This window comes from Panulirus ornatus, chromosome 28 (genome assembly GCF_036320965.1).
Source record: "Panulirus ornatus isolate Po-2019 chromosome 28, ASM3632096v1, whole genome shotgun sequence".
Taxonomy (NCBI): domain Eukaryota; kingdom Metazoa; phylum Arthropoda; class Malacostraca; order Decapoda; family Palinuridae; genus Panulirus; species Panulirus ornatus.
In genome coordinates this window covers 5,434,180-5,447,047 of record NC_092251.1, presented here as the reverse complement: position 1 = coordinate 5,447,047, position 12,868 = coordinate 5,434,180, and the positions used below count along the sequence as shown (strand labels likewise).

The following is a 12,868-nucleotide window of genomic DNA, read 5'->3' as shown; positions in this document are numbered from 1 at the left end:
AAAATCCTGAACATCAGGAAACTTACCAATATAGTACCCATCCTAAAACCCTCCACATCACCCAACCCTCGCTCCTCCTACCAACACATATCAATGATGTCTTCAGTATCCAAACTCCTTGAAAAATGGTTCCACAAGAGTCATCTAAAACATTCCAATCTCACCCAAATGGTATGGCTTTAAATCCAACCACTACACTACCACATGATACATAAACCTCTCAAGACACATCCTGGATGGATTCAACTAAACACAAACCCCCTTCCGGGTTAGCAACAGTGCTAGCATTTATCAACCATGCCTTGAAGACTATCCCCTGACTAATAATAGTTTCCCAATCCAGGATGAATTAGCAAATACCATTTAAGGTCAGTCATAGTCATACGTAACCAGTCTCCAATTGGCATGGACCAATCATACTGATGGCCAGCATTCAGAATGACAATAAGAACCCTTCTGAACTGAATTTTTGTAGTTACATTTCCTTTCCTTAAAATATTGTAGGTGAACAAAAAAGTATTGTCTCCACAGACAATCAAGATAAAGTTACAGCCATAGTATGGCAGCTGACACTGCCATTGTCCCAAAGTACACAAGTTTTCAAGCAAAGTACTTACAGTTTATGTCATAGAAAACCCATGGGTAAAAGACAATAATTTCTGCCTGAAATCTGGTTAGAAAAATACTATAGGTCCTGAAAGACTAAATCAACCAGCTGTCAGCAAGTTTGAGTGGTGCCAATAGGACAATTACATACTGCCTAAATGGGTTGATGCATGGCTCCATTTGCTGGTCTTGTATGTACAGGTGCTCCTTGACTTACAAAGAGGTTGTGTTCCAATAAAATCATCGTTAGTTGAATATTGTAAGTCAACAATATACTTAACGTGTACATTTAATACTGTACACCAAACCTACAGAACATTATATGTAACTTAGCCTAGCCTACCTTAAACATTCTCAAAACCCTTAAATTAGCCTACAATTGGACAAAATCATCTAACACAAAGCCTATTTGATAGTTTAGTGTTGAATATCGCACCATCATAAAGTAAAAAATTCATAAGTTGGAAGCATCTGTATTATGATGGCTGATGGCGGCAAATCCTAATGGATACACTTCACCTTAGAGGTAAAATCGATAAGCATCTCCATTTCGTACATTCTCCAGTCATTCATATTTTGGACCTATTTCTCAAACATAATATACCAAATCTTACATTCATATTCTACCTTCTCTTCACATAACTCCCTGAATTCCTCCCCAAATCTAGCAATAATTTTGCTGACTTCCTGACTATGAAAGCCTTAAAAGAGAACAACAAAGAATTCTTTCCACACATTTATGCAACATTGTGCAACAAACTTTATAGCATCCCCAATACATGCATCTCAGAATCAAGATGCACACCTAATCTGTTACACTAACCTGTACACAAGGAAATTTTTCCGAGGGCTGGACCCCTGGTTAGGCAGCAGTGCCTCCATCATGTCTTGAAATGAAGTACCATCTCCTTCGTTTTCCCAAAAGTTTGGAGTCTTCTGGAAACCTGAGGTGTACCACTGTCTCTGGAGAGGGTCATTCTCATGCAGGTGGCGTGTAAGAAATCCATGTTCTTCTTTGTTACTTACACTCACCAAGTCGGAGCTTTCACCATATGCCTGAAGATTTTTTTTAGTATTGTATTCATCCACCTATATCATATAAGCTATATCTTGAATTCAAAGCAGGATGTCAAATTCTTTACAAAATACTTCAATCAAAACCTTTTCTACATATCCAAAGAAATAATCAAAACTTCTGTTGACGAAACTGAATTTTTCAAATGTGTTTAAATATCATATGTGCTGAGGAATCAACATTCATTTGAAAAATTAGGGATACTGCACTACACCTTTATGAAGCAGGGAAACAAAGCAAAAAATAAATAATAAATAAAAATAAATGAAATTCAAAAAATAAGTTGGGAAGCAATGAAAAATATAGATATAAGATGAAGGGGAATCTCTGAAAAATATCCTAAATAAGACACTGACTGGCACACCATGAAATGGAAACACATTGTGAACATACCCATAAAAAGTTAAATAATGAGATATACTTCACAAAGTGTCACATCAGAATGTGTGATAGATCACCTTGTAATCCTGAAATGAAAATGAACACAAAAAGATCAATGCCGTCAACACTTCCATGGTAGTCCTTCGGGGATGACTGAAGCCAATCAATTCACTATTTACATGAATTCTGGGTATATTCACACACAAAGAAGAAAAACAGATTAACCTCTTTGGTAGCAGGTTATAAAGATTGGCCCTCGAGGGAAGTACAGCACTACCACCCTGACTAGAAAGTGCAAAAGTGATGCCAAGTAACCACCCTGAACCTTGCATGTCAAATTTGCACTGTTTTGCCTGCATTTTCCATGTAGGTGCCATTCATTTAATGTTGTAGTACATTCTTATTAAATGATGAAGTATCATGAAAAACTGTTTGTGAAGGATATGGAAATAAGAGAACAAAAGAACATTTTGGAGAGCAATGTAACAGTCTTGTGAGGATATCATTATCATCACTCTTCCGCTGCTTCCTTCATTATTTTGGGGCTCTCACACCTTATGTCTACGACTCACCAAGGGTGCATGCCACCACTGTTTGGAAGCCACAGCTGTAGAGCATGGAACAAGTCATCCAAGGAGTATGGAGGTCAAAAATGCACATGATATGAAACTAACCTCTGGAACCAAACTCAAAGCAAAAGCCTTCCTTGTCAATGGCAAGAGATCCTGAGAGTTTCCAAAGAAACTTGTTAACCTATCATGTGCAGGTCCAAAGAAACTTGTTAACCTATCATGTGCAGGACAACATCAACCACCAAGAGGATGATGGCTATTGAATGCGAGATGTAGGAAATGCTTATGAATTCCCATGGGACTTGTTGGAGGTTTATGAGTTTTGTTCCAAAACAAAAAATTCAAATATTTTTTTCAAATAATCAAAAGAAATCAAGATGCTACAAAAATAGGTAAACTAAAGCTTAATTTACTTAATATTATATGGCAAGCACTTTTAAGTGATTATGATCCTATGGTTTAAAAATTTGCTCAATAAAATGAGTGTACTGTGAAGATAAGGATTATATTAAAAGGAGCATTTTATAAGCCTTTAGCTTGATGATCTGCAAGACATGATATCATCAATCACTTAATTCCCTGCACTAGATGTGATATGCCACTGACTTTATTTAGAGTAAGATAGTGCATGTAGGGTCAATCTCAAATCTACTGATTAAGTCATGTTAATTTCAATTTAACTCAAAATTAACAAACCTGACACTGAGCTCTTGCTTGCTGCCTTGTCTTCACTGGCGAACGAATAAACTTATAACATGATATCTTATAAGTGTACCAGTTTGTGGGGCACTTCTTTTCTTCTTCTAATAAAGGATTCTTGATAATTCTGTTCTGCCTTTGCACTTGCCCCACTACTGTAGTAAAGGCTAAAACACTAACAATCAGTCTCAACAGCATTTTACTGGAAAGGAAAAAGAATGATGTACACACTTCAATATCACCCCGTATGATCGATATAAGATAAACAACAGTAATAAAAATCTTTCTAATTTCACTGTCATAAATCTGCAATTAAAGAAACCATGGCTTCATTATAAACTAAAACATTATTTCTATTTTCATACACATATTCACCATTTCCCGCATTAGCAAAGTAACATAAGGAATAGATGACTAAGCCTCTGAGGAAAAAATTCTCACTTGGTCCCACTCCCTGTTCTTTCTTTTGGAAAATCAAAACAGGAGGGGAGGACTTCTAGCCCCCACTCCCACCTCTTTTTGTTGCCTTCAACGACAAATGGAATAAATGGGCAGTAATGATAATAAATAATCTTACTGATAATGAGTGAGATGTTACAGAACATCACGAGTAAAAAGTTACCATTGTCGAGGTTCTATCAACATTTATACACAAAAAGAAATATAGTATCATCAAGGGCCTTTTCACTCAAAAGCAGTTCAGTATTTCCCTGCTCTTGCCTCCTGCTTGGAATGTTTTCTCAATGCTGCAGGAGCCCAAAATAAAAGGGTCCTGCAGTTGTGTAATAATAATAATAATAAGTGTAATATCATGTACATCATATCTAGGAAAATATGAGGTAAAGCAATTGTGTGGAAACACCTAATATGGTAGCCAAAAGGCATAGCAAAAATATACCAACAATAAATTGGTTTGCTGTTAGAACTGTATAGTTTGTTGACTATCTGCAGACATTCAATGGTATCTGCACAATGCTTAATCACGAAAATGACTAGTAAATTTCGACAAGAATATTGAATATTTATACAAATATCAGCCACTAAGTAGATTTAATTTCTTACAAATGTCACTCTAACAGTAACTAACCCCACATTTTCCCTGATATACATAATTATTACACCTAACACACCAACACTAAATGATATTAATCAGTAAAATATGTTCAAACTCATGCTCTAAAACTCTTGTTGCATTCCCTACACACCTCATGTTGCACCACAGAAAAAAATTTCACACAATATCCAAAGCTTATGGTAATGCAGATATAAATGAACTTTTATCATAACATTTTTGCAAATATAGTGTTGTACAAATACCAATTCTGATGAGCAGACAAATTTTAAGATTTTAATTACAATAACTCCATCAGGGTCACACGAGAACTCACATATACTGCCATCTTGAAGTCTGGGGAAACGTTAGTCTGAAAAAGTCAAACTAATCAACCTTAACTAACCCTTGCCTTTGTCACCTGGTTCCTTTAATCCTACCCGACCTCAAGGTAATAGTCTTTTTAGCTCAGCACTAAAACTAGCATTGGAGAATGACATCTTATGTCTCAGAGTTCAGGACATTTTGTCTGACTACAGAAACATCTGCAAGGGACTGGTCTCTTATCTTTTGCATAAAACAATTCTAAATAATGATTAATTCATATCTAACCCTTACATAATCTAAATAAGGGTTAATTACAATAAAAGTAGGTAATATACTTGTAAAAATTAACAGAGCATAAGAAAACCTCACGTAATCTACCTAACATTCAAGATGTACTGTATATCGCAAATGTTAATGCTGATATATCTCTTCTATCAATCTAGTTACTTGGTGAGTATAGGAGTTTTTAACAGCTTTTGTTAACATTTTAGGTAATGTAAAGTTGTTTTAATACATTTTGTTGATATTTCATAAGTACTGAACTTTTACAGTAATTAACCTCATATTTTCCATGACATACATAATCCTTAAACTTTTTGATATTGTTCAATAAAACATTATACTCTGCAATCATCATCAATATCTCTGAACACTACATTAGCATGGCAAAACAATCAATAGTGAAAGATAATGATAAGAAGCTATTAAGATCAACTTCACTCCAAATAATTCAAAAGCAGCACAGATGATTATATACAAAATACAAAATAAGCTGGTTTTAGCAAATGATGTATAACCCGCCAGTGTTACGTGAGTCAGCAAATGAACCAATATGAATACCATTTCATCAACCAGTGGCAACTATTTGGTAAAATAACCACCGCATTACATTCAACTTAATGTTTTCCCTGATCTTCAAAGTTCTCTCTACCCCATAGGTTAAGCATAAGACCAAAGGATGTGAGGCACTGAGCACAGCGTCTGTTCACAAATGACCAAAAAAAATAAGTACTACAAATATGAGAGATACTACAAACTACAAACTGGGAAATATGTAAAACCATGGATAATGGTGAACCAGCTCCAGATCCTAAACACTCAAATATACTCAAGAGCACAACATTTTAGCAAACATATTAGAAAAAAGTGACTGGAATAAGAGACTTAGAATTTGAAATTTGTTACAAATTAAAAACAGATAAATCAAGAAAATTCATGTTTGCACAACTCAAATGAACAGTCTCATACAATACTGATAATATTGTGCCAATATACAAGACTCTACCCTGAACTTAACTGAACTTTGTATCACATACAAGAGAAGCAATAAAGAAATAACAGCAATCAAAAACAGGCGGGGAAACAACTTCCTATGCTCAAAAAGCTGGCATTCCCAAAAAGTATGAAGAAACTAAAATTACCACTAACGAATTAAGGACAAGTTTATGTGGACATAACTAATATGTACAAAATACTAGATGATAAATACGACAGAAAGGCTTAGCTGTCGATCAACATTTGGTAGGTTATAGAACCAACACTGAGGTACGAGGTCCTACTAAGAAACTATTTCTACACAGAGCTCACACAGAATTGATGAAAAATGCTCTCGACATAAAAATGAATAAAGCAATGGACCAGCTTACCACATGAAGTTGTGTCTGCTACTGTAACAAACACTTAAAAATCAACTAGGCAGACACTAAGTCAACCAATCTCCAACTTATGAAAAAGATTTCAGAGCGATAATATCCAGAAGAGGGTTAGAGGGTTAAGTATGGAACACAGGAAAGATGCTCCTTCCAGAACTTGCATTGCTTTTGATCAATCTAATACGGTTCCTATTTTCCAACTACAACACAGTGTAAAATATCTGATATACAGACATATGTATAACATCTCTAATGATGTGACCCAGAATATATAAGTAAGATTAAAATTCACAATTAGCACAAGTATAGAAAAAACTAGAGATTCAAAATGTTTTATTCCTAAGGTAGGAGATTTTGGTAAGTGTCTTTACATATATTGGTATAGCTTTATGCATATATTTCCCACAGGCAGTCAATTGATGTCAAACTAAAGATGTTTTAGAAACATGGAAAGCATTTCTATGGAATATGTTAAGTGCAACTTATCTTAAAGTGTATGTAACTATATCTTTTAATTCTTCTACACAGGTGCTACAAAACTGTGCTTAACTCTTCAATGTTAATTTTCGGGTGATTATAAACTCATTCTATTTTTGCATTTAGTTCAAACTCATTTCTGATACTCTCTTGTAACATGTTATTCTCTCCCTTAGGCCATCATTCAAATGTATTATGAGGACCACACTGGAAAACAGTACTTTTAATACACTTTAGGTGCTGTACTTGGTGAAATATATATACAGAAGTATCATCTGTAGTTATTTTGCCAACATAAACTCAAACTCTAGCCCAGTGCACAGGAACCATGAGGATCCTGGACTCATTCCAGATATCCTTCTCTCCACAACGAATTACTCATTTCAAGCACTCTACATCAGCTGGCCGGAAGTTATGAATAAAAATCAATACTAGGGCACAAGTTAAGCATACAACTGGAGGAAAATATTCCTATTAAACTTAAAAAGGAGCCACTGACTCACCATAACATGGTTCTTAACCCTGGAAACTTCCTCAAGACTGATATTCCATTCCTCCCCCCCAGGAGAAAGGGACGGCTGCTTCTTGTGTTCAAATCACTTCTAGAGCCACTACTAGTTTTCCATGGAGACTAAGAACACTACTATGTGACAAAAAGTAAAGTAAACTAAAGTTCACTAGGACGAAAACAAGGTCAGTCCCCCACCGTTTCCTCTAACCACACCCTGAATGAACAGCGTTGTTTGAAAACAGTTCTCGTCCGTTTTCTTTACTCCCCACCAACTAACATCGAATATTAACTGCCATTATGTAAAACCTGGACATCAAAATGTTAAAACTACCATATCTACAACGTGGAAATATTTTCTTTCATTTTTTTCAGAGGTATAGATGCTATTAGAGGTAGGTTCTTGTGTAAAATCTTGTCTTTTTATACGCAGTGCATCCGAACAAAGGTACAGAAAGGTGTCCCCTGGAATAAGGCACGGACGGGAGAGGACACGGATTTGATCTTATTTCTTCGTTCCTTTTCGATATACATATTTATATGTATCTATATATCATCGTCTTAAGACCTTGACACGGCTTATTTATCTGAATGCATGTAAAAGGAAGGTTCTGTGAGAGTATGCTTTCGATGAATTATGCATGATAAGGTAATTGAGGTGGCATCACCTAAAGAAGACGAGCAGAGGTTGGAGACTACAAAAACCCCCAAGTACCAATCCATAAATTTATATATATATGAAATATCGTGAGTACTCCATACTAGTTATCATGCCAGTAGAATTTAGTTAATCTACAAAATCCTTACGTAACAATCCCTAACTTTATTTATGAAATATGAGCTCTCCTAGCATATATATTTCTAGTCCCGTAGAAAGTCAATATATCAGCGTCCTGTTGAGCAACAAGACTTAATAATCAAATAAGGTGTTAGATTTACTGCTAAGCATTCTTTCACTCGTGATAACACCTGTGTTGAGGAAGCTATCACGTAGCTGAAAAAAAATGAGTGGCACGTGAGATATACATCCACATCAACGGATAGAAATAAGCTGTTGGTGATAAATTGTTTAGATTTCCCTAATAGCACGATCAAGACAATAGTCCTGAGGGGTGTTTAGGATTCCACTGGAGTTGGAGCAGGAATGACAAGAAACTCAAGTATCACAGTGAAGGGGTATCTGGCGTAAACTAGGTGTGTGTGTGTGTATGTGTACGCCAGGTTAAGACATTATATTAAGACATTATATATGAACAACAGACGGGGTAACACGAGCGTAAAATACGGCGAGACGGACTTTAAAAACCTCGTCTTCCGCCTTAGGGATAAATCAGATCAGAGAATATATATAAAAAGAAAATCTGGTTCAGTCAGAGTACATACTTATGTGACCGACCACTCTAGCTTCTCTCGACACAATTTCCTGGGAAAGCGACGTGCCGCCATGGCAACACTGCGCCCCCACCCCCCCCAGACTAGCTCCTTCCCCCCGTCATAAAATGTTTATATCTCTATTTCATCAAATGTTTCTTACCTCAGTAGCAGCAGCGGGACACATGGGGGTTTCAAATACATTTTAGTTACTTTTTGGACCTTCAGAAATTAGTCCCATGTGTGTGTGTGTGTGTGTGTGTGTGTGTGTGTGTGTGTGTGTGTGTGTGTGTGTGTGTGTGTGAAGATTTGTGGAGGTTTTCGGAAGAGGAAACAACATCAGGGAGAAGAGAGTGGTGAACATGGAAGAGAGAAGTGATGAGAAATACCAGGAGATATTGAGTGTAGAATGGCAAAAGGAGAGAGTAAATGAGGTAAGGGGAGTGAGTGAGGAGTGGAAAGCATTTAGGAAGCATTGATGGCATACGCGGGAGATGCATGAGACAGATGGGAGGTGGGCAGATTAGAGATGGTAGTGCGCGGTGGTTGAAGAAGTGAAAATGTTAGTGAAAGAGAAAAGAAAGGCGTGTGGGCGGTGCTTACAGGGGAAGGAGTGCAGATGACTAGGGAATGTATAAGAGAAAATGGCAGGAGGTCAGTTGGAAGATGTAGGAGTTGAAAAAGAGGGCAAATGAAAGTTGGGGTGAGCAAGTACCAGTAAACTTTAGGGAGAATAAGATGATGCATTTGGAAGGAGGTCAATAATGTGCGAGAAACAAGGGAACAAAAGTGGAAGCATTAGTGAAGGTGGCAAAGAAGGAAAGTGGTAACAGGTAGTGATGAAGTGAGCAGATGGAGTGAGTATTTTGGAAGAGTGTATCTGATGATAGGGTGGCTGATGCAAGGTGCTGGGGGGTCGGGTTGATGTGCGAAAGTGAGAGAGTCATGGAGAGTGGTTTGGTGAAGAGAGAACAGGTGTTGAAAGCCTCACGTAAGATGAAATGTGGCAAGGTGGCTGGAGTGGATGCTAATTCAATTGAACTCATTCAGAAAGTGGGCGAATCTTATACACACAAACCACTCTACGGCTAACCAACAAACCCCAAAAGTTGAAATACGCAACTTAACCCTGCCTCACACTTCACCAACTTATAAACCTTACGATCCCTCCCTGTCTCTCTCTCCCCCTCTAACAAACACGACACTTACACAACATGCACAGTGACTCACTCCCTGTGTCGCCTCAGATAATCACTCCCGTCTCACATACCCTTTGACTCCCGACATCATCACACGCCAGCAGCCTCCCTCGCTTCCTTCTCTGCCCTGCGTCGCTCACTCGTTTAATTTCTTCTCTCTAGAGTTTCGTTCGAGTCCAACTTCGTTCAACTCGCTTCTTGTTAAAGTGTAGCTTCGTTAAACTTGGGGCCTCCTTAAACTTGTGGGATTTCATTAGCCTCTGTCCCTGACAATCTTGGTCCATTTTGTGCTTGGAGTTTGGCGGACTAAAGTCCTCGTTAATCTTGGTCATCGTTAAACCATACCATCATTAAACTCATTCCTCGTTAAACTGAGACTTCGCCGTAGTCAAACCTCGATAATCTTGGTCCTCGTTAACCTGGGTACTTGGTCAACCTAATCATTGTTGAACTAAATCAATGATAAACTTGCCACTCGTTAAACTTGATTCTTGGTGGATCTGAACCAGTAGAGATTTGAATCTTGTTGCACACAACTCACCTAACTTGGGATGTCGTTTAACCCGATCAACGATAATGTAGTTTTCGTTCAACATTATGGCTACAGAGTTCCCCACTCTTGGTCTCAATGAAGTCTTTCTTCTTCCTCTGTCTTCATGGAGTTCATTCTCACTCCCCTCACTGAGTTCTTTCATCTGTGTTGGAGAGTGTGGACACGACTCCTGCTGCTGCTGTGTTGGAGAGTGTGGACACGACTCCTGCTGCTGTGTTATAGAGTGTGGACACGACTCCTGCTGCTGTGTTGGAGAGTGTGGACACGACTCCTGCTGCTGTGTTGGAGAGTGTGGACACGACTCCTGCTGCTGTGTTGGAGAGTGTGGACACGACTCCTGCTGCTGTGTTAGAGAGTGTGGACACGACTCCTGCTGCTGTGTTGGAGAGTGTGGACACGACTCCTGCTGCTGTGTTGGAGAGTGTGGATACGACTCCTGCTGCTGTGTTGGAGAGCGTGGGCTGTCAAGGCATAGTGATAATCGTCGAGTGGTCTTGACAACTGCCACTCCCCACCCTGAGTTCTCTCACTCCCCTCCCTGAGCTCTCACTCCCCACCCTGAGTTCTCTCACTCCCCTCCCTGAAGATCACCACAAGTCTGGGTGAATTTCTCCTTTACAACTCGTCATGGAGGTCTCCATCCTCTTCTCTGGAGACCACTTGTTCTCCTCTGATCATCAACTTCTTCTGCTTCTCTCCTTCAACTCCTTTTTCACTCACCTCCCTCGAGTTCACCCTGGCAATCCTTCCACTAGTTTTCTCTCCCTTCCTCAGCTTGCGTTCTTCCTCCTTCACTTAAATGGAACAGCCATTCACTCCCCTCTTAAGGATTTCTCCCTCCCTCCTGTCCTTGAAATCATCGGGTCCTCACTCTAGGGTCCAACCTAATTTCTCTCCCTCATTACTCTCCTCTACAATTATCCCTCAGCTAATTCCCTGCCTGGCGTCGGCCTTCGTGTTACCAAAGTGTCTGTCACTCTGCTCTAGTCCTTACACGCCTTTCATGTACCAAGACCACTTTCCCTCATTTTCCCCATCCTCAGTTCCTTCACAGTTCTCTTCATGGAGACACCCACCACCACCACCACTAGCACCAAGCTTCCCACGGCAAAATCACGCCCCCTGCATCCACCCGGGACATAGCCAGGGCAAGTCTCCCTCCACCACGATCTTTCAAACTTCACACACTCCGTCCTGCCTTGCAAGACTTGATAATGGTTCTCATTACGTCGACCTCCTGGCTCCTCTTAGTTTGCACTTTTACACTAGTAGTCTTTCGTCTGTGAGTCTAGCTCCGTGATTGACTCTTTCCTCTCTGTCTGTCCGTACGTCTAGACTATCTGTCTCTCCGTATGTATTGACTGTGTCTTTCCATCTGTCTATACGTCCGTGTGTCTGTTTGTCTGTGTGTACCTGTGTTCATATCACTCTTATGGGAGAGGGGTATTAAACTTCTGCTTTCCCCATCTCTTCGTCTTATGGAATGGCATCCCATCTCCGTCTCATAATTCCTATCGTAAAAGGCTCTCACACAGTCTCATCCACCGTGTTCCACAAGCCCACAACGCTCTTACTAAAGAGGGGAATTGTCCCACGGTTGCCTGAATCTTCCTTTAGCTTGTGTGGTCTCTAACCCTCGTCCTCAACCTCCCGGACAAGAAACAAAAGACACCTGTGGCGGACACAGTGACGAGGCCCGTGCCTAAACCAGTTTACCAAAGTCACCAACTTCATTTTTTCTTTTTTGGATGTTGATCAAATCGCAATTAAAAGTTGGTAAATACAAGACGCTGCTTTGATTAGTCGCCAAAGATGAGAAAAGCGACACTTTTGAATCCACTTTTCTTGTTACGAAAGTTGGTGGAAAATTCGCCAGAGGGGAATAGAAAAAAATGAAGACCCCGGGCCTGAAAGGGAGGGAAGATGTTGTGGCTTGTCTGTGTGTGCAAGGGTCATCTTCGACTCCAGGGGGGGGGGGTTCACTGGCGACACCTCACAGAAACAACGGGACTGAGTCTTTCTCAAGACATCGAAGTACCAGGGAAAGACTGCTCGGAAGAGGAGATCAACATTTGGTTTAGGAGGAGGAGAATGCCAAATGCACACACACGTCATTATGAAGCAGTTCGAATGCTGTTAGCTCAAGAAGGAGGTAGCAATTTTGAGAGCAAATGGGATGTCGTTTGGCGAATAAAGTGAAAGAATGAGCGATGTGTTGATTTTCAACACGGCTGCTTTACTCGCTCCAGTTTGCTGGAAAGGTTACGTTAGAGGTGTAAACAAAGCGCCAGGGAGAGACTACAAGGAGGCCTAACAGTTTGTAAACTACTCAGCACAACAGTTGGAAGAGTTCGGTGTTTGATCATGCAACCAGCTGGGATTTTCCTGTCCTCCTCG

At 39.5% G+C, this 12,868-nt stretch overlaps 1 protein-coding gene across 2 annotated transcripts in view; it reads right to left on the bottom strand.

Moving 5' to 3' along the window:
• Positions 1-12,868, bottom strand: part of Cont (Contactin) — a 264,268-nt gene that overhangs the window by 38,462 nt on the left and 212,938 nt on the right. The window contains exons 1-3 of one of the 2 annotated variants that reach the window (XM_071678566.1): positions 7,344-7,589; positions 3,331-3,535; positions 1,430-1,662 (exon numbers count right to left, since the gene is read on the bottom strand). In XM_071678566.1, coding sequence (XP_071534667.1) covers positions 1,430-1,662; positions 3,331-3,535; positions 7,344-7,351 — 446 coding nt within the window. In that variant the 5' untranslated portion in view covers positions 7,352-7,589. Of the gene's footprint in view, positions 1-1,429; positions 1,663-3,330; positions 3,536-7,343; positions 7,590-12,868 lie in introns of those variants that run through there. The other variant, XM_071678565.1, reaches the window with a different exon arrangement.